General features: G+C 42.6%; 1 protein-coding gene and 1 long non-coding RNA gene across 8 annotated transcripts; one reads left to right on the top strand and one right to left on the bottom strand.

Moving 5' to 3' along the window:
• Positions 1 to 57: 57 nt before the first annotated feature.
• Positions 58 to 21,358, top strand: LOC136015621 (uncharacterized). Of its 4 annotated transcripts, none has more exons than XR_010613268.1 (4): positions 58 to 555; positions 1,453 to 1,576; positions 6,647 to 6,836; positions 7,567 to 7,894. It is a non-coding gene; the product is annotated as an uncharacterized LOC136015621 (long non-coding RNA). The 4 variants fall into 4 exon arrangements; XR_010613267.1 differs by lacking the exons at positions 58 to 555; positions 7,567 to 7,894 and adding exons at positions 671 to 921; positions 21,322 to 21,358; XR_010613266.1 differs by lacking the exons at positions 58 to 555; positions 7,567 to 7,894 and adding exons at positions 671 to 921; positions 8,682 to 8,709.
• LOC136015619 (24-hydroxycholesterol 7-alpha-hydroxylase) lies at positions 2,540 to 27,857 on the bottom strand. 4 transcript variants are annotated; one of them, XM_065681790.1, is made up of 12 exons: positions 27,498 to 27,855; positions 20,176 to 20,311; positions 19,608 to 19,782; positions 18,126 to 18,275; positions 17,166 to 17,259; positions 15,560 to 15,658; positions 13,554 to 13,644; positions 12,332 to 12,465; positions 10,654 to 10,749; positions 7,743 to 7,831; positions 4,099 to 4,186; positions 2,540 to 3,082 (listed from the first exon to the last, which is right to left on the bottom strand). In XM_065681790.1, exons 1-12 carry the CDS (start codon positions 27,672 to 27,674, stop codon positions 3,011 to 3,013), a joined length of 1,401 nt encoding a protein of 466 aa, XP_065537862.1. In that variant the 5' UTR covers positions 27,675 to 27,855; the 3' UTR covers positions 2,540 to 3,010. The 4 variants fall into 4 exon arrangements, with proteins under 4 accessions (XP_065537862.1, XP_065537865.1, XP_065537863.1 ...); XM_065681793.1 differs by lacking the exon at positions 27,498 to 27,855 and adding an exon at positions 27,157 to 27,238; XM_065681791.1 differs by having other exon boundaries at positions 2,997 to 3,082; positions 7,743 to 7,844; positions 27,498 to 27,857.
• Positions 27,858 to 27,989: the final 132 nt, after the last annotated feature.

Below are 27,989 nucleotides of genomic sequence, written 5' to 3'. Positions count from 1 at the left end.
AATTACAACACAGACGCCAAGACAAACTATAAACAGCAGGTTAGTGACTGAGGCATTTGGACCCTGGTTCAGCAAAGCGCTCAAGCTTGTGCTTAAACAGAAATCCAGTCTCATTCTGCAAATCCATTGGAAGTGTTTGCTTAAAGCCAAACACATGCTTAAGTCAAGTTTTGTTTGGCACAGCCTTAGGCACAGCAGAGAGCTAGGGCCTTAGAATTAATTTCTTTTTGAAAGGAAGTAATTTATTTTTAGCTCACCTCTCACTGGCTACAGCCATATCTTTTAGTCCCCAGATATCTATTTTCAGGAGGTGTACGTGCTAAGCCTAAACTTATGGTTTCTGTGACAATCAGTGGCGCAGAAAAGATATTGAATACCGTTGCTAGTGTAAAGAAAGAGACCACTTGAAATACTTGACTGCTAAGTACAGATGAGAGGGGCCTTCAGTGAGGCTCATTAGAGGGGAGACAAAAAAGAAGTTGCGATTATTCTGGGAGGTGGCTGCTCATAAGAGAGGTGATCTTTTCACTGTGCTGACTGAAAAAGATTCACTTGGTAAACAATTTTAACTCAAAATGTTTAAATGAGTTTTCTGTCAAATATTATATTTCCACAGTAAATTTATGATTTCAGGGAAGATATTTATGTTTTCCTCAAAGATACCAAAAAAGGTTTGGCTGCAGTGTGATACTTTGTGTTGTTTGTTTTATCCTGAAACTCTTCCTTAATATAGAATAAAGTTATTAAAGGAAATTTGATTTCAAAGAGTTTTATAGCTCACTTCTATCTCTAGATTTCTTATCTCTTGTTAAGCAGACTCCCACTGTTTGTTTCTCTGGCTTAGACATGGGAGTTACTTATCCCAGCATAAATGATGACCACCATACGGTCCTGGCCAGCTCAACCACGGGTTTTGCTCAGGTAGGTCTGGCCTATGACACATCTGGAGGAGGAGCAATTGCATTTTCAAAGATGTTTTTCTGAGGGATGCCCTGCTGCATTCCTTTTAACTTCCACACTTCCTACACAAGGTAGAAATACAAGGATAGGTCAAAATAAATTATTTTATTTTTTAATGTGGGCTTAAAAATCTCCTGTTTCGTACACCCTTGCAGTAGTGGAATGAATAAAACCAAATTCTGACTCTTGCTGCTGAGCTATAGAAAAGCTTTCTAACGGTGGGGAGAGCTGGGTAAGAGGACAAATTCCCAGGGAAATTCAGCACTGCTGTATTTAAAAGCAGACTGCACAAACACTTCATAAGAATAATTTAGATACTGTTAATCCACTCCTGAGCAGGGTGTCATGATGACCTTTTAACCCCGTCCCAGTGGGAAAGTCTTCCCCTTCCCCAGAGGCTGCTGAATTTCCAAGTAGAAGACCCCATTTAGCTCTATCACTTGGCCACCACATTGCTTTACTAATCCATCTCTCTTCTTTTTTTCCATGTAGGAAAGTACGGTGAGTGCATGGAGCTGTCATCCCCTGCGTGACAGCCACACAGTGATGGGATCCCTGGGTCAAGCCCACTTTTCTTCACTTGCTTGCTTGGTATCTCTCTGGCTGTCAAGAACAGGTACTTCTTTCCTGCCAAAAGTCTACACTTCAATAAAAATATGTCCTGCCTTTAAGGACAAATATTCTCATGATTATTCTAGACCGGTAGGGAGTTGCTAAATCCAGTGGCCCAACAGAGGTGAGGCTTTTCCTTCTCTACTCCTCTGTGTATGGGGGGGGGGGGAACATGATTGTTACCACACACCCCAACACTATTCTTGTGAGATGTGGAAGGAAGAAGGAGGTATTTTTCAGCAGACACAAGATCACACCAGCTCTGAAAAACCCAGCGATATGCCAAAGCTACACCAGACGTGTGACTGTATTTAGGACAGGTTAGAACCCATGTGCAATGGGGTGTCTGTAAATCTTCACTAATGTCTTCAGATGCCTTTAACTCATTGTAACCACACTGATGTTGACCTTTAGGTTATACTTTCCTTTAGGGATCTGTTACTTTAAAGTCAAGCTTGCCATTACAGAATTTTGTTTTTTTGAGTTATACATCATTCAAAGTTGTTAAATTGTTGTATCCATAACTGAGGAAAGCCAATTGTGCAATCAGTTATACAATGTGTTATTTTCCTATGGATGTTCTTCCCATAGTTTTACTGCTGCTGAAAGCTCATTTGTGGTTTGGTTTGGTTTTGGTGTGGTTTGGTTTGGTTTTTTGTAGTTGTTTTTTTTTTAAATACTTCTAAAATGATGAATAATTTTTACTTAAAAGACTAAAAGTACATGGCAGCTATTATTGTATATGAAACCTGACAGCAGTTAAAGTGTTGGTATCTGAACTTACATGACAGTTTCTTTGAACAACTTTTACTAAGTATTCCTCATAGGCCTAAATATTTTTAATTTGTGCACTCTTTTCTGTAAGTAAGTCATGTTAAAGTGAAAGCAAAAATGTTCCAGGTATTAGACAACCAGTCTCATGAATAACAGTAGCTTTTCTTGCAATCATTTTTCATTAGAAACCAAATATCACAATTCAACTTTTATTCATATTCATGCAAGGACTGATTCTGAATCCTGTGGAGCAACTAAAGCTCAGTAGAAATTTTAGGTGCTCCAGTGCAAGAAGTCCCCAGTGTTTCCTCTGCTTGCAATTTTTCCATTATAAATGCATTTTATCTGCAGCAACTGCAGACAGAGCAGGCCATGCAGATTTCCAAACACAACAGCTTTTTGTCCTGAATGTCCGGTCAGTGAATTTAGTTTATACACAGATTTGCACCATCTGTGAATAATTGGCCCAAAAGTTATGAATGCAGCAGGAGAGCTTGATTTTTAAATACTAGGAGGTAGGCAACCAGGTGAGGAGCACAGATACAACTATACTGCTATGGCACACGACAACACAGAGTATGTGCGCATTTAAAGTTGAAATTAAGAACTGTTAAGGCAGAGAACCTATCTGAAGACGCAGGACAGGGAAGCAGCTCAGTAGCTGTCATTCCCGGCATTTATACTGGACCCGGAATGGTGCCAGGGGTTGCTGCGTCCCCACCAAATGTAAAGGGCTCTGCAAAAAGAAGAAAATGGGTAAAAAAACCACGTAAGTTAGTTCAGTGAATGGAATTATCATTGTGTTTTAATACTAAGACATAAATGTATTCTTTGGTCTTAGAGGATGAAGACCAAATATTCCTTGGCTTTGCTGAAGCCTTCATGATGACTGGTAGAGGATGACACATGAGATCTTAAGAAACTCTTAATGATTTTGAATATCTTCACCAGCATAATTGCCAAGTTACAGTGAACTCCACTGGGAGCTGGTATGGCAACACCATCGTCAGGCAGAGGCAACCTTTCTCATATTCTGGGTGGACTCACCACCACTGCTTGAGATCACAATCTTCAAGGAGAGCAGAGGACTTAAGTTCTCTGAGCTGCCAACTTCCAGCCTAAAGGGGCAATCCTACAAAGCCCATGCCCGTCTAAAATTCTCCTTTTCTCCTTGGCAGTTTAGCTATAAGATAAGTGTCCTTTTAGGTTGTGACAGGCAGACATGCTCATTTAGCAGCAGTCCCTGTTTGTGAGGAACTATGATTTTTAGAAAGTGCAAAGGACACAGTGCAGATGAGAAGGAAATGACTGCTGAGAGTGGAGACTGCACCATCCTCCTTCAGTGGTAAAATCTTTCACATCTTGTCTTTGTGTAATCATTTATTCTTCCACCACTGAATATGTACTGGAAGAGCACTATGAGGGATGCATCTGATTTCATATCTTTAAAGTATTAATAATCCAGATGCTAACTGGTTTTGTGAATGGCAGAGAGCAGTTATAAAATCTCTTGTAATTTTTGGGCAACGATGAGTCAAAATACTCTTGTAGACGCTTTTTTGTATAGGCAGTGCAGCCACACAGCGTTGCTGGAGCTACTCTGGGTTTTCTGAATTACAACAAAGATTGAGTTGTTATTTGTTTTATTAACTCTCTCCTCAAAATTCTCCTTCATTATACGTAACCACAGCTGAGCATGATGAAGGAGGAATACAAAGATGTGGAATGCATAGAAAAGCATGGATCTTTTACCTCCTTTGGTACTGCATCCAAAAGCACAAATTCATATCTGTATAGGAATAGCACAATGAACAGTTGGATTTCCATGATGGCAAACCACCTGCAAGAAAAGGGAGGAGAATGTTGACCATTCAGCCTGACTATCTCAAGTGTGTTATCATCAGATAAGAAACAGGGTGTCTTCGGCACATTGCATTCCATTCTTTAGTTCTGCCTGGAAGTTTATCATCAGTTGGAAAATGTGCTGTAGCTTTGTTCGGCTCCATTACTCAGCAAACAACATGGATGTCATGGCTACCCCTTCTTTCTGGTGAAACGTTAGACTGACAGCATCCCTCTGACACCCTATTTTAAAACAGACCCTTATCATGATATGTATTTTTTCCACTGCACAAACATTAATGTTCTAACGCTCGCTGACTTGAAATAACTTCATAGGAGCGAGAAGACAGTCAATCATGGACAAGGCTATATGACTAATGGTGCTATATAAAGTTATATATACAGCTGGGAGCCTGATGACATCAGAGTAGCTGTGACAGTGGGAGTTACTATTTAATGCATCACCATCAGAATGCAGCATGAGACCCAAGGGTGTGATTTTTGCTTCTGTAACACTCTCAGAAAGGCCCTTTTTACTCAGTCCAGGGAAGATTTCAGGTAACTGCAGTGACTCCTTCAGGCTATTATTTTTTAAAGCTGACATGTACAAGGGCTGTCAGCATTCAGGCACTAGGATGCACCTGTGCCACGTCATGGGATTACTCACTTGCAGAATTTAGACTGAAGTCTAAAATACCTGGTGAAAATGAGAATACTCCCTTGCTGTTCCACACAGTTTATTTTCCATCATCTGAGAGATGCTGGAAAACTTGAACAGCTATTGGGAAACTCACTGGGGAGAAGGCCACATGACTGCACATGGCGTCAGCCTGGATTTGGCCTGGCAGGTGTGAAGAGGAAGCTAATAAGCCCCACGAGACACAAGCTGACTCCTGCAGAGCCATCCAGATCTGCACGCTGAACTGCCCCCTGATCCAGAGTGGGAGGATCTGTGCTTGTACTGGCATGGCTTCAGACTCAAATTATCTCCATGATTTCACTTTGGAATTACCTTGAGATAGGGAGCTTTTGCTGACCTTGAGCTTGGGGGAACGCAGTGCAGAGACATTTCAATGGAAATTAGCTTGGGTCAGGCAGGAATTCCTAGCCCAAACTCTGTGCTGGCAGCACTGAGCAAAGGTGGGCTTCCTACCATCACTGCACCACTGGCACAACACAGCCCTGGGGCCCTGGTGCTTGATGTCCTGCTTCTGAGCCATTCTCTCTGTTTTGGCGCAGATGTACCATGATGCAACCAAACACCCAAATGTCTCTAGGTTGCTCTGCAAGTGGAAATGCCTCATTTACAGAGGGCTGACCTTCAAACCCGAGCACAGCTGGATGTGGGCTGACCAGCTCCGACACCTCTGTACCCACAGTGGGGGTCATCTGCAATGGGTATAACCAATAACTGACTGCAGCGCTTTCCACCACTAGAGCTCCAAGTGCTTTTCCCAACAAGCTGCTGCTGTTATTCTGCTCTGCACACACCAATGCTGAGACACAAGGGTGATAAGCAACATGCATGTCTGAGGGTGGCCTGAGGGACAGCCCAGGAGTGAAAGGCAGGACTGCAGAGTCCCAGTGCATCCATCTCTCCCACCACACATCATACTGAGCAGCTAAATGCCCCCTACTTCCCACCCATCTTACATATTCTTGACTGAGTCCTAGAGCAGTTTTCCTGTAAAAACTCCTGAGTTGCTGATGCATTCCCATTTTATTTAGTGACAAGGGGGCTGGACAGATGTGTGCTTTCTGAAATCAGACCCCAGTGCACTGCTACATATTTGTGTTGTGCTGGAACACTGGTGCCCAGCTGTGGATTGAGGTCCTGCAGTAAATGGAGTCTGAGAATGAAATCACAGCCATTGTGCTGAAGGATTTACAATGTCAGCATAAGACAGGAGACACCAGATGGAGCCATGCAAGATAAGCACACTTGCACAGACAGTTGTCACCTGGTTAGACAAAAGTAGCTTCACTGCCATCAAATTTTCCTTTAGGTAAAAAAGATGGCACAGAAATGGCTTTGTGGGAGCTCTTCCCACATCAGTTTTCCAGAATATTTGCCAAGAAAGTTATTTTCTAGCTTTCAGTTTGATTAAATTAGCTTTTAATTTTATGATGAACATCTGCAATGGAGAAATAAAATGTTTAATACATTTCATTTATAAATCCCAGTACTGAATTAAATGGAATTAAATGAAAATGCATCTTAAACTTGAAATATCATTGTTTCATTCAGCCATACCAAGGAAATCTGCAACCTGGGATCTGGATACATCTTTTGATGCAATGTTAGAATTATGCTGAAAAGCATGAAGGTGTGTGTTATCGTGTGAGCTGCCAAAGGGTTTGAAAGGACTTTTTGCGTGTCAGCAAGAAAAAGATTCTCCATCCAATGTCTATGTAGAAATGCTATAATTTTCTTTCTAACCACAAATTTATTTTAAAGATACTATCAGAGTCCAGAGAAGAGCCTGAACAAAGAAATATGACAGTATATATAAACAAGCAGCTTTCATGAACATCATTTTGCAGCTTGTCCTGAACTGGTGGATGCCTCTTGTGAATCCTGCTGCCGTCCATGCTGGGAATGAGGCTGTGCTCATATTTAACTCAGGAACATGGTACAAGTCATGGAGGTGAGTGAGCACTTTCCTATGGCAGGGCTAAATCATGAGTGTAGTTTTATCCATATGTTTATGTCTTTAATGACCTCACAAAGTTTGTCTGGTACTCATGTCCAGCCTGCTGTAGGGTGCAGATTCAAGAATGCAAATCCTCTGCAACACTCTCCAGATTCCTTGCTCCACATGGGAGTTCAATTGACTAGCTCTAGGGATACTTGGTTACTTGCTTCATTGAGAAGACCAGGTTTTGAAAGCAGAAGATTGAGCATAGAGATGTTTGAACACAGAATTGAGAAGCAGCTGGCTCCCTGGGGCTTGTTCCAGGAAGAGGGACAGCAGAGAAAAGAGCAGAAGGAATGCAGGAAGCATCGAGGCAGGCATTGCTGAAGGAGTGAAGAGAGACAAGACCTGCAATTTAAGCCATTAGACAATTGCGTGGGTCTTAATGCAGACAAGATTCAAACAGAGGGGAGCCATTTAAGATATTAAGATATTAGTAAAGATGTCAGTGGCCTCATAGAGGAATAGAGAGTCTCAGAAATGTTCTTTAGATTAGTTTAGAACTGTTTAATGGCAACCTAAATGCCCATGTCTCTAAACTGGCATGTTGGTAAGTGGAAAAACTCTCCCATAAAGATGCCGCAGCAGCAGCAGAGCTAGGCTGACCTTCCTCCCTGGAGAATATCCCTTGATACACTAGTCTCAGATTCTTTTATATTGTGACTTAACCTGTCTTTTCCAGGAATGAAACCACTTTCAAATCAGTTTAAACAAGGTCCAGATAATACTGAACATTAATGGACTGACAAAGAGCAAGGCAATGAAAACACTTTATCTCCAACTGTAAGAGGAGCCCAGTTCAAGAGAGTTGTTCTCTGCAGGGTTTGGGAATAAATAAACCCCAGCTGTTTCACTGACCTTCCTGGACACTGATGCTTCCCTCCTCCGAATGCCACAAAGCTGTCCAAGAAAGCATTCTTCTCTAAATTTGCCTCTTTCCAACGATCCTGTGGGAAGAAACTTTTTTTTTCCAAATCAGCCTTATATAAATAAAGCTTAACTTTACTTCTCCAGGCTAAAAATGACCTTGGACAGCTAATCCTCAATACGAAGTTGCACTAATGCCATTTTTTGGGTTTGCAATTCAACCTGTTAAAGTCTGGATTCAAAAGTCAGCACCAGCTCAGGGAAAGAAATTAATCATACTTAGGTGCCTCAAAGTGCTGCAGAGTTTTTCAAACTCACCCCTAACACATCCTTCTTACACCTCCCCGTTTTTCTAAATCCTGTGTCTTGAGCTATTGAAATGTGTATAAAAATGTAAAGGCATGACTTTCTCCTTTTAAATATATGCACATTCAAAGCAATTGCTCAACCAGTACCTTCCCTCAGCCACAAAATTGTATCATGGCACACAAATGGCTCATGCACATCTTGCACACAAATGACTTCCAAGACACTGTGAACAGGCAAATGCAGCTGTAACACAAGAGAAAGGCAAGGAATGCACAGCTCCATTCTCAGGTGCGAGGCAGTGTGTGTGAGAAAATGGACCATTCCCAACAAAAACAGTCTGTCTGTTCCCAGAGGGCTCTTTGCTCCATCCTGAGTTGCTTTAAGAGAAAAGGAACAACATAAGGAATGAAGCAATATGGGCTGAAGTTTGGGTGGGTAACACTAACAAAAGTAAATCCTGTGAATGCTGGATGACAAACTATAGCACCCTCCAGAAACAAAGTGCTACTCCACCAAGGCCTTCAAATAACACCCTGTCAAGTTTATGGTGGCTAACTCCTCTGATGAAGCTGTCTTAGAGACAGTGTAATACTGTGTTTGCTTATTTTGTTTATATTTCAGCCAGCGCTGTTTAGAGCTTTCTGAAGAGGAAATCTGTTAGAATCAAAATCCAGTAAAAGGGATGAAGCAAGGTAATACACTTGGAATGGCAGTGTCCTCTTCCTCATGGAAAAAGGCTGAGTTTCTAAAAAACAACGTAGCTTGCTTATTAGGAATAAAGTTCCTAAAGAAGTAAGCTGCTGCATCAGGGTTTCGGATTTCAAACTGGCAGGAACTGTTATGAGGGATTTCAAATTGGTGAAGAGTTTGCTAGAAGGGAAGTTTTGTTTAAATTACTTCTTGATGTATTCCTATAAAAAAGACAAACTGTTCTATTTTGGTTGGTGCTAAAAAGAGCAGTTACAAGCCTGCCCACACAGCCACCTGGGGTGGAATAATAATCAAGAAACTCTAGATGAACTACTGAATTAGCAGAGCTAATACCTACCAGAAATCATCTGACTGGAAAGACCAATGAACCTGGGTAAATATGTGGAGATGAGTTATACAACAAACAAATGACAAGGAGAGGAAAGTACCTGGAATCAAAGAATTATAGAATTGTTTAGGTTGGAAAAGACCTTTAAAATTGTTGAGTCCAACCATTAATTTACCACTGCCAAATCCACCACTAAACCGTATCTCTAAATGCCACATCTACACATCTTTTAAATACCTCCAGGGATAGTGACTCAACCACTTCCCTGAGCAGCCTGTTTCAGCACTTGACAACCCTTTGGGTGAAGAATTTTTCCTAATATCCAGTATAAACCTCCTCTGAAGCAACTTGGGGCCATTTCCTCTTGTCCTATCACTTGTTACTTGGTAGAAACAACTATGATCTCCTTTCAAGTAGTTGTAGAGAGCAATAAGGTCTCCCCCGAGCCTCCTTTTCTCCAGACTAAACAACTGCAGGTCCCTCAGCCGTTCCCTATAGGACTTGTTCTCTAGGCCATTCACCAGCTTCATTCTTCTTCCTTGGACCAGCTCCAGCACCTCAGTGTCTTTCTGTAGTGAGGGGCCCGGAACTGAACACAGGATTTGAGGTGCAGCCTCACCAGTGCCGAGAACAAGGGGACAATCACTTTGCAGGTCCTGCTGGCTACGCTATTGCTGATACAGGCCACAGTGCCATTGGCCTTCTTGGCTGCCTGGGCACAAGCTGCTCATGTTCAGCTCTGTCAATCAGCACCCCCAAGTCCTTTTCCACTGAGCAGCTTTCCAGCCGCTCTTCCCCAAGCCTGTAGCATTGTATGGGGGTTTTGTGACCCAAGTGCCAGACCTGGCACTTTGCCTTGCTGAACCTCATACCACTGGCCACAGCCCATCGATCCAGCCTGTCCAGATCCTCTGCAGAGCCTTCCTATCCTTCAGCAGATCAACACTCCCAGCCACCTTCGTATCATCTGCGAGCTTCTGAGGGGGCAGTTCATCCAGGTCATCCCTGAAGATATTAAGCAGAACTGGCCCCAATACTGAGCCCTTGGGAACACCACATGTGACCAGGCACCAACTGGATTTAACTCCTTTCACCACCACCCTTTGGGCCCAGCCACCCAGCCAGTTTTTTACCCAGCGAAGAGTGCATCCAGCTAAGCCACAAGCAGCCAGTTTCTCCTGGAAAATGTTGTGGGAAATGGTGTCAAAGTCTTTACTAAAGTCTAGCTAGACAACATCCACAGCCTTTCCCTCAGCCACTAAGTGGCTCACCTTGTCATAGAAGGAGATCCGGTTAGTCAAGCAAGTTGGGTTCAATAAGTAGGGTCTTTCAGTGGCGAACTTTGAATCAAGATCAAAGAGATATAAAGAAGTACCAAATCATTTGGAACATATAACTGAACTTTTGAAGTCTTGCTTATTCCTACGGGCTCCTGCTTTTCGTGTACATCTTTGTATACAAAACCATCCTCCACATGACAAATTTAAGCCAATTTGTCCATGTGCTTTTGTTGTGAAATAAGTGGAGGAGAAACAGCAGAAGATGACAACTTACAGGTTTGAACATTTCTGGGTCAGGAAAGTATTTTGGATTCCTGTGCAACCAGTATGGTGACAACATCAGCATGTCACCTGCAGGGACGGTGAAATTCTGAAAAGGAAAAAAAAAATCTAAGAAAAGAGAAAATCACAGTTTTACATCATAAAACAGTCCCTCCTCTTACTACTTCACAGCTCTTTCACAGCTACAGGTTGGGCAAAGAGATTCAGAGCAGCCCTGCAGAGAAGGACTTGGGGGTGTTGGTCGATGAGAAACTTAACATGAGCTGGCTTCTGTGTGTGCTCGCAGCCCAGAAAGCCAACCGTATCCTGGGCTGTACCAAAAGCAGCATGACCAGCAGGTTGAAGGAGGTGATCCTGCCCCTCTACTCTGCTCTTGTGAGACCTCACCTGGAGTATTGTGTGCAGTTCTGGTGTCCTCAACATAAAAAGGACATGGAACTGTTGGAACAAGTCCAGAGGAGGGCCACGAGGATAATCAGGGGACTGGAGCACCTCCTGTATGAAGATAGGCTGAGGAAGTTGGGGCTGTTCAGCCTGGAGAAGAGAAGGCTGCGTGGAGACCTCATAGCAGCCTTCCAGTACCTGAAGGGGGCCTATAGGGATGCTGGGGAGGGACTCTTCATTAGGGACTGTAGTGACAGGACAAGGGGTAATGGGTTAAAACTTAAACAGGGGAAGTTTAGATTGGATATAAGGAAGAAGTTCTTTACTGTAAGGGCGGTGAGGCAGTGGAATGGGTTGCCCAAGGAAGCTGTGAATGCTCCATCCCTGACGGTGTTGAAGGCCAGGTTGGACAGAGCCTTGGTTTAGTGTGAGGTGTCCCTGCCCACGGCAGGGAGGTTGGAACTAGATGATCTTAAGGTCCTTTCTAACCCAAACTATTCTATGATTCTATGATTCTGCTTGTATCTGCAGAAGATCCTTACCAAGGATCAGTGAATGTCATACATCCACTGTGGGCACAGTGTGTTCAAACAAATTCTTCTTGCTGTTGCTGGTTTTTTCCCATGAGAAAGATACGAACAGTGGAGAACGGGGAAAGACTATTTCTGTTCTAGTTTGTTTTTTTCAGGTATTGAAATAATAGGAACATTATTTCTGTCTTTCCTGCTTTTTGAGGTACCCATGTGAGCTGGGACTTTTTTCTAAATCTTTTGTTAAGCACTTCCTTCAATGCAAAGCAATTCATAGAATATCTTATGTGACAGTAGACCTTTATGCGACTTAAGTAATTTCTTAAATAGGCATGAGCACTGATTCCTTAAAGTGTTTTTCTCCCAGACTTTTATTCGTGAGATTCCTGAATGCTGGCATTTCCCTTCTGAATGGCAGTGAAGAGGACAATCAGAACAGAGGGAGTTTTATCCGTTACTAAACTGTGATCCCTTCTCCTATATCGGTTGTCTCTGATTACTATTTTATATACTGTCAGCACAGTATCTCCAGCTCAATTCAAAATTGAAGGTAAGACTGTGAGAAAGGGAAGCAAAACCACTCTTAAATTCTTGATGAATACATTAATGATGATTAATAAATCTGTCAAACAGAATATGTATGGCAGATTGTGGAATATCTCTACTATCTTAGTTTTATCCAGATCTATTGGGAGGCCCCTTTCCAGACAAATTATACGGCATCTTTTTCTGGGGAAAAAACCCAACAAACCTCACCTGAATTCTTACTGGGTTTACTACTTTCTTGGTGATTGCACCTGGAGACCTCAGCCTGATGGCTTCCAAAGTGCACCATTTTATAAAAGGGAGCTTCTTAAGGTCCTCTTCAGAGACATCTATTTTATCTTTACCTGTTGTGGCATGAGAAAAAGACCCTGTAAATATGAGATTTCATCCCTGTTTTGATACATGCTGATACGTCTTGCTTTAGAACTGCTGATAGAATACTTCAAGACTTCAAACCCTCATTTTCACCCAGAAATTTTCTTTCTATTTCAAAGCAAATTAATGGACTAAAATCAGTACAACTTAAAAAAAGCCACTGAAGATTATTTAATAACTCCAAGGAAGGTGTAAATGTGGAATTGGCCAGAAGAGGGCAAACAAAGGTCAGCTTGTAAATTAAGAGTCGCTGGACTTTTTCTGCACGTGTAGGGACACTACATGGAAATCTGAGGGACTGTAGCCACCAGGACGAGAAGCCATGGCTGAGCTCTTGACCTATGTTAACACTAGCAAATAAAACAGGGCCAGGAGAAAGTCTTAAATTAAGCACTGGTTTGTGATTTGCCTTATTGGTTAATTATTGTCATGTTTCTTGATATGGTTTTGACTCATGTCAACTCAGAGTCTTCCATGAAAGTCTAAGCATGGTTCAGGGGATGGCAAATGTGAATGACTGCTCCCAGTAGGTGACTGCTTTTTGAGGGAAAGAGATTAGTCTTGTAGGGGGTGAATCATGCTGGACAAATTGGCCTCAGATGACAGAAAAGACAACAGTTCCTGGCCTGTTTTTCTACAGAATAGCTGTCACTCTGGTGAACATCACACCATGAAAAGCAGCTGAATTGAAAGAGCTCACCTGACCCTATCTATCATAGATGCATGAAAGAATCACAAGACTGGCTAATACAAATCTAGGTCTAAATGATAGATGTGGAATGAAGACACAAATACATACAGTTCTTCTTCTGCCGCCTTTTGCTAACACCAAAGGTGGTTTTGCTTAAAAATATGTCTTCAGCATATGTTCGATAAAGAACTCAGAGCTGGACTCTATGTTATTAGTAGTACTGTTAGCAGCAATATTCATTAATCTGATTATTCATTATTATTATATTAGAATAATTATTATATTATTGACCCAATGTGTCATGTGCTGGGCCAACATAGAATAAATGATGTCTAGGTTACAGAAGGACCCTGTTGGATTTATTACCTGCTTTGCCAAAAACAGAAGCCAGGTCTTCCATGATTTTCTTGTAAATGGAAGGATAAGCGAGTATGAAAACAAGGGTCCAAAAGGCAATCTAAACAGAGATGAAAGTACTTTAACTCAGGACTATGGAACAGAATTACAGCATCTTTGTAGAAGATCACAGGGGCAGGTGAAAACATTTGCACTTTTTTGTATGTGACTGTTGTAGTTGGGATGCACAGGGAGCTGTGCTTCCTGGTTAAATCCACATGTAAGGACTCAGATCCTGGGAGATTATGTCTAGTCATCTGCTGTGTGCTTATCTTCAGTGAATATTATATAGCTTTGGCTTTGAGCTTTGAAACACTGTCTTCTTTAATTTCAGATTACTAGGTGTTAAAATGAATTACTAAATCATTGAGTGTGATTAGATTTAGCCACATGAATGGGAAAAAGAATCAGTAAATTCCTACTAGTATTAGCAGAAATGAGGTTAAATAATTTGCAGAGCATTGTCACTGAGTGGCACTAAAACGAGCAGGAAGAGTTTTAATTAATGGCAAAACAAGCAGTAGCATATCCCCTTTAGAAATAATTTGCTAACTGATTATGCAATGAAGTTGAAAATCAAGAAATTTAGGAAAGGAGAAAATCCTCTTAAGTAGGATGAAACCAGAAGACTTGCAGCACTGCCAGGAATCACTCTCTCCTCTTGCTGAGCTAGCAGGAGATGCAGTCTGCAGACAGATCTGGTCATGGGCCATCTGTGCTGGTGAGGGATGAGAACTCTTACTGTTATTTCCCAAATAGCCCCACGTGGATGCAGCCCTCCTTCTGCAAAACAAATCTGGTAACTTAATTTTCTTGTACAGCTCTTGGATGCTGTGGCTTCACTCTATGGTCCAAGGAGGGATAGCTAAATTGTTTCAGGTAAAAGGCTTTAACATGCTTGTAAAAATATCCCCTTGGAAGGTTTTTTTTGTCTTTCCCCTCACCAGAACAGTGGTTGTGCTCCTCAAGGTCCCTTCCAACCTGGTATTCTATGATTCTATGACTATTCTGAGAAAGAATAAAATATCTATATGTCTATTTGCAGCTGAATACTACAGAAATAAGTAATGATAGTGTTGTGGAAGGAATGTCAGTTATCCCGATAACAGACAGCAGGCTATGCCTCTCACTTACGCCACCATGTGAATCCACAAAAACCTCACTGAAATGGATGAAATTCCTTTAGGGTAAATTGTAGTAACATCCGATCTACAAACCCCACAGATATATCCATTAGTAGTACATACAAAAATAATTTGCTATCATTTGTTTTCTAAATCACATTGTAACAGGCATAATTGTGCTAGAAAGAGCTTAGTAGTCATGGTAAATAAAGGATGTTTTTGCTACTATGGCTTTTTCATCTGAGAAATTCCTATAAATGTCTTTGGTCAGCCTAGGCTGTGTTAGACACGTTGGAGTTGTTAGCGTGCTTATATCTGTACCATTAGGCCATCAAATACGTTTGTAACACAGCCAAAAGTCAAGTGGCAGTAGAATCAAACTATTGCTTTTCTTCACTGGAATCAACACTGGCAGATCCCAGAAAGTGAAAGAGCCAAAATCACTCAAGGTTTTACACACAGGTGAAGTTACTCTGTATTACGTTTTAATATTCTTTACAATTGGTAACATCAGGCTATGTAGAATAGAGTCTCAACTATAATACAGCTGAAGTGCTTCAAAATAGAGCTCAATGCTCCTTGAAGCTTAAGACTGTGATCTTAACAGCTATGAGACATGATCCTGAAATGCTATGGTAGGGGACATCATAATTTAGGAAAAGTACAAGAAGAACTTTCCTTGTCATGGCATCTGTGACATTGCAGCCTGGGTATATTTTGAGTGATGCATGTGGGCGTGATAATCCCTTCTTTGGAATACACGCAGTGTGTGTGACCTCTGGTTTGAAGGCTTTGCTTCCCAAATACAGGCTTTTGAACAGGATAGAGTGTTTCTCTAGCTGAGGTACTTACAGGGATAGCATTTGCTTGGGAAGCCCAGAGCATTAGAAGACTGTAATTAGGAGCTAGGTGTCTTCCTTGCAAGTTATCCAGGAGATGTTGCAGTAATGTCTGTTATAAATAAAAGATAATAATGTGCATTTCCAAAAATATATTAAAATCTAGTTTCAGGTAGGGCTTATGAGAGTTCAAGGATATAACATATCCTACTTAACACAGGACTAGTTTATCAAAGTAATGTTAGTTACGGGGATTTTGCAGTCACAAAGTAGAGATTGTAGCTGTTAAGAGAAAATGAGACACACTTTCAGCGGCAGCAGGCTGGAAGAAATCAATGCACTACATGAATCCCTACTAAATACTCCTCCAGTGGAGGGCAATGAAATGCCCTCCATTTTCTTCAAGTTTTTAGGGGATTTGGTTCCCTCACTCCCAATTGTTTCCTGTATATGGAAGAAAAGAGAAATCTCAATTGTGTTTTAATTCCTGCTCTACTTCTCTAAAGAACATGAAAATGGGACTGAAAAAGTTGAATGAATGGAAATAGAGAAAATATTCTCTGTGTTCCTGCCAAAATGGTGTTTATTACGAAGAGATAGTCTGATACATCAGCAAACTCCCTAATTCCACGTGCTTTGTTAGTGACCAAACCAGTGACTGCAATAGCTTGATATTCTTTGAAACTACAGGAACCGTGTAATGGTCTAGGATCAGCTTTGTTTATAGTATTTCCTTAAATACAGGGCAACCATACATTCAAGGCAAAGCTTCCTGCCTGCTTTTCAGAGGGGAAAAGGTTGACCTTGAATAAAAATGACCACTCTTTTTCCCAGATTCCCACCCAGTCTAAGACACCAAGTTTGTCCCTCCTACTTCCTGCACTTCTTTACCTCCCACAGACCCCTCTCCTGCGTTCTCTTCTTTCCCGTTTTGCTTTACTTTATGAAAGAAATTGTGGCATGTAAAGCTTTTAAAGTCTAAATAAAACCTGGTTTGTTTAATGGTCTGTTCTATAACCATTTGGTAGAGCAAAATTCTCAGGCCAGTCTGCTGTCACGTTTGTCAGCTGTATAGACAGAATTCTTGCCATAGCTAAGGAGAATAACCAGGGAGACAATTTATCACAGCTTTCACACAATTGATATTTAGGGTACTTGGCTTCCAATCCAGTAATCTGCTATTTTCTACTAGTCTGGCTGCTGGAGGATCTCCTCACTCCACACCAGGGTTTAAAAATAGTACCTGCAAGGTTTTGGAATTTCACAGCACAGTGCCCTCAGAGAAACAACTGAAGAGGTCTTTCACCTCTTTTGACTGCTCACTGCAACTGTGATACTGAAGCCTGGCAATGGGTCACAGTGCTGAACTCTTGGCTTTAAATTCCCCAGAGGAAGATGCCAATTTTCACAATTGCAGGAAATAAAATACACTGAGGAGTAGGACTCAAAATTATGGGTCTGTCCTAATGTAGGTGACAGCAACACTGCACAATTAAGGTATAGCTATAAAAGATGATAGGTTTAGCTTATTTCTTCCAGTACTGAAATAACTCCTGTCCTCCATCACTTCAGTCAGAATACACATGAATTCATGTTATTTCATAGGCTCGGATGTTTACCTTGGATGTGGTCTCTGAAGGGTTGGTCCTTTCAGCATCCAACACTACTTTCTCAAATAATTTTAGAAGCCATGTTTTGGATTTAGACCAGTTCCTGTAAAGAAAAGCAACCAACAACAAGCACTTAACTGAGGCTGCACAAACTAACGTTTCCTTCTCCATGAGAAGGACCCCTTGGTTTTTCTCCAAAAGCCCTGGGCAGCAGTCAGTTGATGGATAGTCAAGTGTCAGTCTGACTGACATGAGGAACGCACTGACATGAGGAACAGCACGTCCGGGACCTTCACCTTGGCCAGACCTCATCTTGCAGCCAGGACCTGTGACTGCAAGACTCCTAGATTTTCACATCTGTTTCATTGTGGCTTTGGACAGATTGCTTAAGCCAATCTTTTCAAGAACTATTCTTTCTAACAAAATCAAGGCCACATTTTTGAAGCATTCTCAATTCTTTCTTAAGGCTATTTTGAGGTGCTTAAGGTGCTACCATGGCCCTGAGAGCACTGGCAGGCTCTGCAAACACTTGCCTCAGGGTTTGGTTGCCTCTGTCCAAGGTCAACTCTGTGACAGTAGAGCCATGTAACTTGGCATCAGTCTGCTGGGAAAACAGCTATGGTGTGGGAAAGAGCAGAGAGATGCCTTGTTGGGGAGCCCCTCGGCTTGGGACTCACATTTAGGCGCAAGCCTTTGCTCTTTGCCCCATTCTGCTAGTCCCTGACAGCTCCAAGCTGGACCCATCCCACCTAAGCAAAGCTGTTTCTGCTTTATGCCAGGAAAATGCACAAGACAAGGTCAGAACTGTTTTGAAGCATCTAGCTGAAAGCCTGACCCAAGGACACACTGTCAATAAAGACAGCGCATCATCCTCCAGGGAAAACGTCTCTCGTGGCTGATATTTCAGCAAGCAAAATGTAATGGGTACCTGTAATGGGTATACCACAAGCATCATCTCTGCTCCATTACCTCAAGAAGCATTCGGGCATCTGAGAAGCGTATTCAAAGTCCTCATCGTACTTCTGAAAATGTTGTTCGAACTCCTTGATTTCACTCTGACTTGTTGGACAGATGCCTTTCCCAAACAGAGTGTCCACCACTGCTGGATACATGACATGCCTGCAAGGACAAGTTACTGATGAATTACAGGCCACGGGGAGGCTGTTGCAGTTTTAGGTCAGAAGGCAGCATTTTGAATTGCCAGCACTAGAAGGTGTGGGACTGAAGGGTCATGCCAGTATGGAAGGGCTGGCGCAAAGCTGACACCTCATGCCCTCATTGCAGATTTTAAGCAGAGAATGGGAGATACACAGATCTCAGGCTAGTCCTCTTTACATGGCTGAGCTTCATCAGTGTTTGATCACTTGAGCAGTGGCAGAAAGGCTCTGGGCACCGAGGTCCCTTTCTCCCTATTAACCACCCCTCTTATTTCAGGTTAGCCCATGCGGACCTTCTGGGAGTTGCACAAACCCTTCTGCAACCAGGCACCCCAACAAACCTTTCCTCCGGATGCAGCGTCGCTGGACAGAACAATGCTTTTTTGTTTTCTTTTTGTCTCACCCCTCCCCTGATTGCTCCTCTGTTATCCTGACAAATCTGAGCTCCTTTTCCAGACCACTTCACCTCTTTAGCTCCGAGAAACCCTCATGCAGTCTTTGCTGGGCTGCAGCTACTGCTAGACATACAATTTCAGGCAGTGACTCTTTGGCTTTCCTCCTTTTCTGAAGATCACAAGGCCGTTGGAGCCACCTGCTGGCTCTATGGATTTCATTCTGAGGCAGATAAATAATTATCCAGGGCATTGCTACTAATTCTTTTCCCCTGCCTTGTTTGGCAAAACCGTAAGAACAGATCACACCCCCCAGATTTACTGTGGATGACTTTTTTGGATTCTGCAATCTATCATCCAGCATATGACTGGGGTTTTTTGAAACACTTTAAACAAGTGACAGCTCATTTGGATGCTATGACAGACACGGCACTGGGAAGAGCACCCTGTTCCTGAGGCTGCATCAAGGATGTAGCAGGGATGGGATGATTTTAGATGAAACCTTGTCCACTCCGTGTACCACCTGAAACTGAAGCAGTGATGAGCATCCTGACAGAGCTTTTCTAAGGCTGAAGAGCCTGAGCTCTACCTGCTTTACAGTAACAGGGGAGATTCAGTTTAGATATAAGGAAGAAAATTTTTACTGTGAGGTTGGTGAGGCCCTGGCACAGGTTGCCCAGAGAAGCTGTGGCTGCCCCATCCATGGCAGTGTTCAAGGCAATGTTGGATGGCACTTGGAGAAAGCTGGTCTAGTGGAAGGTGTCCATGCCTGTGGCAGGGAATTGGAACTAGATGATCTCTAAGTTCTTTTCCAACGCAAACCATTCCATGATTCTATGATAACATCCCTGCTTCCATACAGGATACCCATGCATTAGAGATGAGCTGCAGAACTCCCTTACCTTACCAGGTCATTGAGGTCACCTGTGCCCTCCGTGCCGAGGTGTGTCATGTGCTCATATAGCTCCTTACACAAAGTGCCCGTGAACATGTGCAGATTAGAAGGAGCCATTTTTCCCTTCAGCATGCTGTAGAGATTACCATGGTTCTGATAAAATGCTTCTGCAGGGACAGACACTAAATACAAAAAGAAATAGAAACATTTTGGAAAGTAGATGTTGTACTACAGGGTAACAACTAATTATTACTATTAGCTGATTTTCAACTCAAATGATAGGACAACATACTATTGCTACAAACCTGGTACATATAGGTGGAGTGTCTAGACACAGAAAAGGACCTGATCTCAAACTGGGATTGATGGATGATAACAGTAATAACAAGTCCCTGCATCAGAAACCCTTGATTCCTTGAGGCTGAATCCAAACCAGTTTACAGGTTTACAGTGCTGGATCCACATGTATAAATTTCATTTCGCCTTCATTTCACAGCAGGGGCTTTGGGTAGGGCAGTAATGTCCCTGGGTAGCTAGATTTGATTTCCATTAGAAAAGAGCAAGGTCTCATTTACCTGTATTCTTGACAGCTTGTTGGACTGCCTGTTCAAAATTTAAGTCTTCAGATTTAAAAAACACTTCAGTTCCTTCTTCCTCAGTCACAAAAGTGTACCGCTTTCCCAGAGCAAATATTGTGAACACAGGCCCGTGCTGGAACAAAGAAAGATTTCATATTACTGTACTGTTAACACGTTTGATGGGAGAATGGCACTTGGTGCTGCTGAGAGCTCAGGAGGGAGGACCTGGTGCTTTCTGCTCTCTGTACGCCTTATCTCAGAAGTGCACAAAGATCAGCATGAACCAGACCAAAATCTGTAGTCTTATGGCCCAGAAAGGAACACGAGATGTGCCTGTCCAACCCGACCTCTTGCAAAGTAGAAGAGATTCCTTCTCCGAGATTAACATTTTATATTTGAACTACATTACAGTTCAAGCAATACAACCTACTTGGGTTTTAAGAACCCAAGCGATGGATTATCTCCTGCATCCCTTGGCTGCCATGGCGAAGTACTCACATCTTAAAAATCCATAATCCTACCAATTTCAATCTGCAACTTTTTAACAAAAACCCTGTTCCTGCCCAGTTTTAGTATTTTGTCTTTTCCTTTCCCTTTGTTTTCCGTTTCCTTATTTAAAGGTTCCGCTAATACCAAGGATTTCTTTCTTGTACAGGTGTTTAAAGATTTGTATCTAAATAACTAGTAAGCTTTGAGCAGAATAGATGGAGTTTGCTGAGAGTTATATTCAGGGAATGGTTTTGATGCCATAAATCATTCCTTCATTTTCCCTTAATCTAATAGCCTAGAGCTCTCTTAGAACTTTCAGCAGTAAGTATCCGCATAATTATTCTGAATTCCTACATTATTTAAAAGATCACCGATATGTGTAGATACTCTAAGCTAGGAAACAAATGCACAGTGTCTGCTGGCTGTAAGATTTAGGCATAAAAAATACCAAAATTAGGAAACAGAGCATCTTTAGCATCTTTTTCTTAGTCAAGGCAATTTCTGCTTGCAGGCAAAAGCCTTGGGAATAAAAACCACATCATTTACATTTATAGGCACACCATCTTCTCTTGGCAAAATTACTGTGCATAGGGAAAGGTTTAGGGCTTTCATAACATCTCTAAGCACATCAAGGAACTTGATTTTGTTTTCCAGGTTACATTGCTGACAAGGGTGAGAAGTTGTTTGCTACTGATCTGTTTGGAGCACTGAAAAGCCTTGAATCCTCCTTGCTCACATGGTTTATGCCACTGACTTTAACCATTTCTTTTGTTGTCTGCGTCTGTATTGTAAAGCCTGCTCCATCAAAAGCTCTTTGAAGGAAAAGATCCCTCTTGACATCAGTTGAATTCTGAATGTGTCCTTCAACTGTAAATTATTAAAGAACGACTGTTTAAACTCTGTCTGATAATAAATAAAATACTGTTTAATAATAGCTAAATTGCTAAGGCTGCTTTCTTAATGGGTAACAGCAGGTCCTCACCACCAGGCTGGACAAACCCCAGTGAATCTGTGTTTGGGTTTAAATTAGATATTTTAAATTTTAGATTAACACTAAAATGTACTTAAAGGAATTTTAAAATAAAATTAAATATGAACTAATAGCCACCTGCAATAACAATTAATTATTCAATTAAGGTCACACTCAATTAAAACTAGAACACTTTATTTTAGATGATTACATGTGAGCAAGATGCCTAAGCTCCCATTATATGCAATCAGGGGAGCCTAAACCATGATTCACCTGACCAGCTACTGCGCCCCTCTATTTCTGAAGGTGAGCTGAACTGCCCTTAGGCTCCACCAACAGGACTGGCTTTGTGTCCACTGCTCATCAGGAAAGCTGGATGTTGTACCTGTAAACACCTACACAAACAATCTGATTTGGGTCTCACCAAATTTCCTGCAATCTATTTAGAATGATAAGAATTAAACCAATATTGAATGAAACTGCAATAAAATAAAGCCCTGTAAAGACCTCCTGAACAAGTCAGCTTCACTGAATAGTGCAGTGATGGTGGATATTCACAGACACACCTTTCAGAAGGGAGAATTTTGTGTCCCAACAGGAAATTACAAATAAATATGATAGCTGATTAATTACATCTAAAATTAAAACACTAAAGAAGGTTTGAGGATCAAACCACTAATGGCAATCCCCATCCCCTGTAATACAGACTCTTCCAAACACTCAAGACGCAGGAACTTTCACAATGTGTTGCTGAGCCTGATAAATGCTCAAGGTGCAAAGAAACCACGTGGGGAAGCATTTATGTCAGTTTAATGCAAGTCCCACACTGGAGCCTTTCACCGAGTGGGATAGACGGAGACCTTGTATCAAAGGAAGTATTAAGTAGAATAGACTTAAACAAGTGCTAGGTAAAACAGTGATAAACATTTCAAGTTAAAACTCTAGAGGAATTGAAATATGAAGTTGCAGAACTACCTACTGTGATCTGTTAAAGCACCCTCAGCAACAGGAGGATGGACCGGCGAACATGGTGCCTTTCTAAAGGGCTCCTGAAGGAGGACCTGTGAAACCTCAGTCATTCCAGTACTCAACTAATTTTTACAAGCATCATTAAAGATCAGGTTTAGCAGTTGATAAATAGGATGTACTGAAGAAGAGCCACGTATAGCTCTTAGGAAGATATAAGGATATGTGGCCTTAAACATATTCCTAATTCATTACTTAGAAGAAGGAACCAAAAGTTTTCTCATGATCTGGACTCACTTGGAAGTTTAAACTATGAGATCTAGAAACATTACAGAAGAAGAAGGCCTAGAATAATCACATTCTGAAATGACTTCAAGATCTTTTAGCACTCCAAGTGGTAGTAATTAATTTAGAGCTCTCATCTTGCTAGGAAAGGAGAGGAGAAAGGACAACAAACATCTAAACCCATCCTGTGCCCACATCTTCAGTTTAATATGTCTCTGCCCATTCCATCTCTGCAGGATATACTGATGGAGAAAAGGCAAAGGGATGCACAGCGAGTATGAATGAAAGTTGCAACAGAAAGATACTTAGATCCCATGGGAACGTGAAAAGAGAACAATTATTCCTGGGTTCTCATAATGTAAAGGCTAATGGGCACCTATTTAGTGGTTTAAAACCAGACAGCCTACTTTATATCATTTATGGTTAAATTATGGATTCATTGCTGTGGGATGCTGTGAAACAAAAATTACACACACAGTAACAAAAGAGACTAGGTTATTGTAGTCAGCTCTTCGGGATGCAAATTCCAGCCTGGGAAGTCCCCCAACTGTTAACAACCAGAAGCTGAGAAGAGGGAGTAGAAGGCAGCATATTCTGATCTGGGTGTGCTCCTTACACTGTTACTGAGCATCTGCCAATGGCTGCTATTCGAGACAAGACGCTGAATGAACAGGTTTTTCATGTGTCCCAGTATAATTACGCTGTTGTTCTAATGCAATAAAATCAGCCACTGGAACAAGCTGTCAGAGAGTTCTGCAGTTACCATCTCAGTGGTATGGGCGGGTAACAACGAAGCGTGGGCGCCGCCTGCCAACAGTGTGTGCCTATTTACTGCCCTGTCGGAAACAGGGTTTAAGGAGACATGATGACAGAGAGATGGAAAGCAAAATAAAAATGCTCTGAGGAGTTAGGGCCTATGAAGCTGCTTTCACTCCTCTGGTTTTCCCAAAGACTGGGAAACACTGCACAAAACAGTAGTGCCACGATGAGACACCGATCTGAACCTATACGAAAGTAATACTCCAGAACTTCAGAAGGACGTTCTCCAAAGTTCCAAAGGAAGGAAACTGGGGAAACAGCCTGTTTTCCCAGGGGTGCTGCCAGGCAGGGAGCAACCGCTCTCAGCTGAGACAGCTGTGGTTAGAATCGCAGAATCAGTGAGGTTGGAAAAGACTTTTAAGATCATCAAGTCCAACCCTTACTCCAGCACTGCCAAGTCCAACACCAAGCCATGTCACTAAGGGCCTCGTCTATGCGTTTTCTGAACCTGTTCAGGGACGGTGATTTCCCCACTTTCCTGGGCAGCCTGTTCCAATGCCTGATCACCCTTATGGTGAAGAATTTTTTTCTAATTTCAAATCTAAACCTCCCCTGGCACAGCTTGAGGCCGTTACCTCTTGTCCTATCACTTGTTACTTGTGAGACCAACCACCACCTCACTACAATCGGTTTTCAGGTAGTTGTAGAGGGTGATAAGGTTCTCCCTAAGCCTTCTCTTCTCCAGACTAAACAACGCCAGTTCCCTCAGCCATTCCTCATAAGAATCAGTCTCTAGTTGTGTCAAGAGTCACGTTGAGAGCTGGGTGCACTGGGCTGGTTTTCTCTCCTCTGGCGTACACACACAAGTTCAATGTCATGTCCCCTCTCTATCTCAGGGACTTCAGCATTTTGGTCTTCAGTGTATGGGACCAGGGTCACAGACCATTAGCAACTCAGATGTGGACACTGTCTTTGGAAACACTCTACCAGAAAACTTGTCCTCTCCTCCAGCCTGTTTCCCCTGCACCAAACCTCAGGCAGGATGCATGTAACACCGTGAGCCATCCCAGACGCAGCCACACAGAGACAATGAACCTGGGAGGCATCTAGCTGAGTCCTGGCACCATGTCCCAGACACATTCAACACACTGAGAGTGATGTATGGAGCCACAGTCCATACAATAGTGCAGAACAATCTCATGGGTTTCATTGAGCTTTTCGTGTTAGCTTAATTAGCAAACTGATGAGAAGCATTTGAAATTCCCAGGTTGAGCAAAACCTGGTCTAGTGGAAGGTGCCCCTGCCCATGGCAGGGGGTTTAAGCTAGATGAGCTTTAAGGTCCCTTCCAACTCAAACCATTCTATGATTCTATGATTTATAAACTCTTACCATGCTTCCATGGCAAAGTGTGGAACCACAGCCTTTGAACCCCTCACTGAGCAGCTCTCCCTGTATTTTGTGTGGCATGGTGTCTCCGGTTACCCACCCTGCCCATCCCAGATCACTTGCAAAACCACTTTAACTAACCGGGCAGCTTTAGGAGGAAGAGGTGGTATCTTTTATTAGACCAGAGATTAAATATTTTACTGGACAGGGGATCTTTCTTTTTTTAGACCCACTGATAACACAAGGGGAAAAACCGACAATTCTTCGGCCCACGGCTTGCTCTGTAGGAGGAAAACAGAAATCGTGAACTTCAAGCAAATTCAGGCTGGAAGCAGTGGAAGGAGAAAAAGCACTGAGGGATATAGACAAAAGGGCCAATAATAAGAAAGCTAACTTCAAGACAGAAATGAGTGTCACTTTGACAGAATGAAGAATTAATCCAGGGGAGGAATTTTCTAATTGTGAAAGTCTCCCTAGAAGGTAATGACCCTACCAAGCCAAAGAGGTTCTACATTGCCCAGAGCCTGCTGTTTCTGCTCTTTTATTAGGGCAGCTTGCTTGTACTAACGGCACTTAACCTTGTTCTGGCAATATTAAGGAGCTTGGAATTATTGCAGATATATTTTGCAATCCTTGTAATGACTGTTAATGACCCTTTGGCAGCAGCACTTGTTTTATTTGGCTGCACTCCGCTACAGTGCCTACTCCTTTAAAAGGGAGCAGTCAGGAAAAGGCTTGTCTTTCCAGGCCTCAGCACATCACAGTGTGGGAGGTGGGAAGGGAGGGAGAGGTGCCTGGCGTGTTTATGGAGAGGAAGGGAAGAACAGGAGAGCAGGGGCAGTAAGGGTAAAATCCTGTTGCAGCCAGCCAGCCAGGGAGTGATGGAGGGAAAGGTCCCTCTTGGACCAGGGGGACCACAGGGAGAGGTCAAGTCACAGGGATGCTGAGTTGCTGGACTAAGAAGAAAGCCGAAGGAAAGGTCCTATCAGCAAACACCCAGTAAAGGGGAGAAATGCAATATAGCCTCCTCTTCCTGCTTTGCCTTATTCAGAGTTTTCTCCCATTGGAAATGTTTTTTACTCTAGTTTCTGACCCAATAAAACCTGGGGTTTATAAAGTCCTTCAGGTGTTTCTGGTGTGTTCAGAGGTGTCAGCAGCTGCCTAAAGGGCAAGTGAACATCAGAATTAACCAGAGACCCAGTGCCACCAAGTTTGCATTTGTACTTCACAGATTCTTTAGTATGTAACAGTTTTTGCTCATTCAAGCTGTGAATGAATGCCCCAAAGGACTTTTCTCTCAGGGTTGGTTTTGGTTTTTTGGTTTGGTTTGGTTGGTTGTTGGGGTTTTGTTTGTTTGTTTGTTTGTTTTTTTGAAGAATTTCTTCTAAGAGATTTTATTAAAAGCCTCCTGGGGAAAAAAAGGCAACTAGAGGAAGCTTAAGTCACGGTGAGACATCTGTCCCCAAAAGCGATTGCACTGAAAAGGAGTCTGGTGAGCTGCTCTAATCTGGTTGCCACCAGGATGTTTTCAATACAAGCAGCTTTCTGACAGCCTCCTATCTGAAGAGTCAAATAAACACTATCATTGAGGTTTTTTCAAGTGAGGCTTGACCAGACTGTTTAAAGGATTATGTGGCTGGGTTCTGCTTTCATTTAACACCACGAGTTTATCACAACCGTGGCTGAAAAGAAGTACTTAAATATATGAAAACGAATAGCTCAAAATGAGAAAGCAAATTTTAAACATCCAATTTTTTTTCTCAAATTTCAGGATGTTGCAGTGCTTTCATTTTTGCTAGTTTGTGCAAGCAATGGGTTGTGCAATCCTTCAGTATTGGACATGTGAGGCTGACCACACTGCAGTAGCAGCTGCCATCGCTGACTGAAAATGGGAAATGGGTTTTACATCAGCTCGTACTAGCTACCTAGAAATTAAGCATGTAATCTAAATTAATCATTTAGGCTCTCTCTATCAGACAGGCAGAGAAAGAAAAGCACATCTAGTGAGTAAATCTTCGCACCTGCGTTTGTAAGTGCATCAGGATGAAAAGTCACTTGCCAAGCATGCCTGTGTCTCCTGAATGCTGGGGGACAGAAGCTGGCACCAAACAATTTCACCTACCTTTAGGCATGCAAGTAATTAACTCCTGGTCCCAGCGCCCAGCACAGGGCTTTTCCACATTATCCGAGACCAAGATTAACATGTATCTGGACTGCAAAAGCGAACAGCGGAGGCGCTGGGTCCAAACAGAATGATCTAAGCACAAAGATCACGCCTCGATCAGAGCCACAGTTTCGCAACGTTACTGGGATAAAGCCAATCCTTCACCAGCTAAATGCTCCTCACGTTATAAAGCATGGCAGGAAAGGGACAAACTTAACGTAGGAGTTCCTCCTCAGCTTTCCCCTGCACGCAGCCACCCTGAGCGCACGCCCATGCAGGCATACCGCCACAGCCATTACCTTGCTCCTAGCTTGCTCTATGAACTCCAGAGGAGCCTTCCCGAACTGAAACGCAGCTCCAAACCAAGGGATCCAGCCCCCGATGCAAGGAGGGGAGCTTGGGTTTCTCAGCTGAAACAAAACAGCCTTGACAACAAGAAGTCCCAGGATTGCTGCCAAGAGGAAAGCAAGAGCCATTTTGCCTCTCCGCTGCCTGCCACAGGACCCGTGCGGTCGCGTCAGTGAATAGGGAGTCCTTTATCAGTTGCCAGCTGATCACTGCCATGGAGACGAGATGTCAAAGCACCAACCAGCCCAGTCTGTGGCTTGTTTTCTAACTTGTGCTGGAAAAGGCAGAGTCAATTCTCTGCTCTGGGACAAGGACCAACTCCACTGCTTGCAAAACTTGGATGCTGCTTTGCCAAATCCCTGAACTTCGCACCCGTTGCTGAAGGCTACCCAAGCAGGCAGGGACACAGCCAGGGGCTCTGTGGCAAAGCAGGGTGTCACTTT

Source organism: Lathamus discolor, chromosome 5 (genome assembly GCF_037157495.1).
Source record: "Lathamus discolor isolate bLatDis1 chromosome 5, bLatDis1.hap1, whole genome shotgun sequence".
Classification (NCBI taxonomy): domain Eukaryota; kingdom Metazoa; phylum Chordata; class Aves; order Psittaciformes; family Psittacidae; genus Lathamus; species Lathamus discolor.
This window is presented reverse-complemented; position numbering and strand designations above follow the sequence as displayed.

Bases quoted from the DNA above. Each gene is read 5' to 3' on its own strand.
- LOC136015619 (XM_065681790.1), bottom strand. From the start codon at position 27,674: ATGGCTCTTGCTTTCCTCTTGGCAGCAATCCTGGGACTTCTTGTTGTC. The intron at 20,312-27,497 runs GTAATGGCTGTG...TCTTTGTTCCAG, and splicing joins TAGAGCAAGCTAGGAGCAAG to CACGGGCCTGTGTTCACAAT. The intron at 17,260-18,125 runs GTAATGGAGCAG...TTTTCTTTACAG, and splicing joins ATGCCCGAATGCTTCTTGAG to GAACTGGTCTAAATCCAAAA.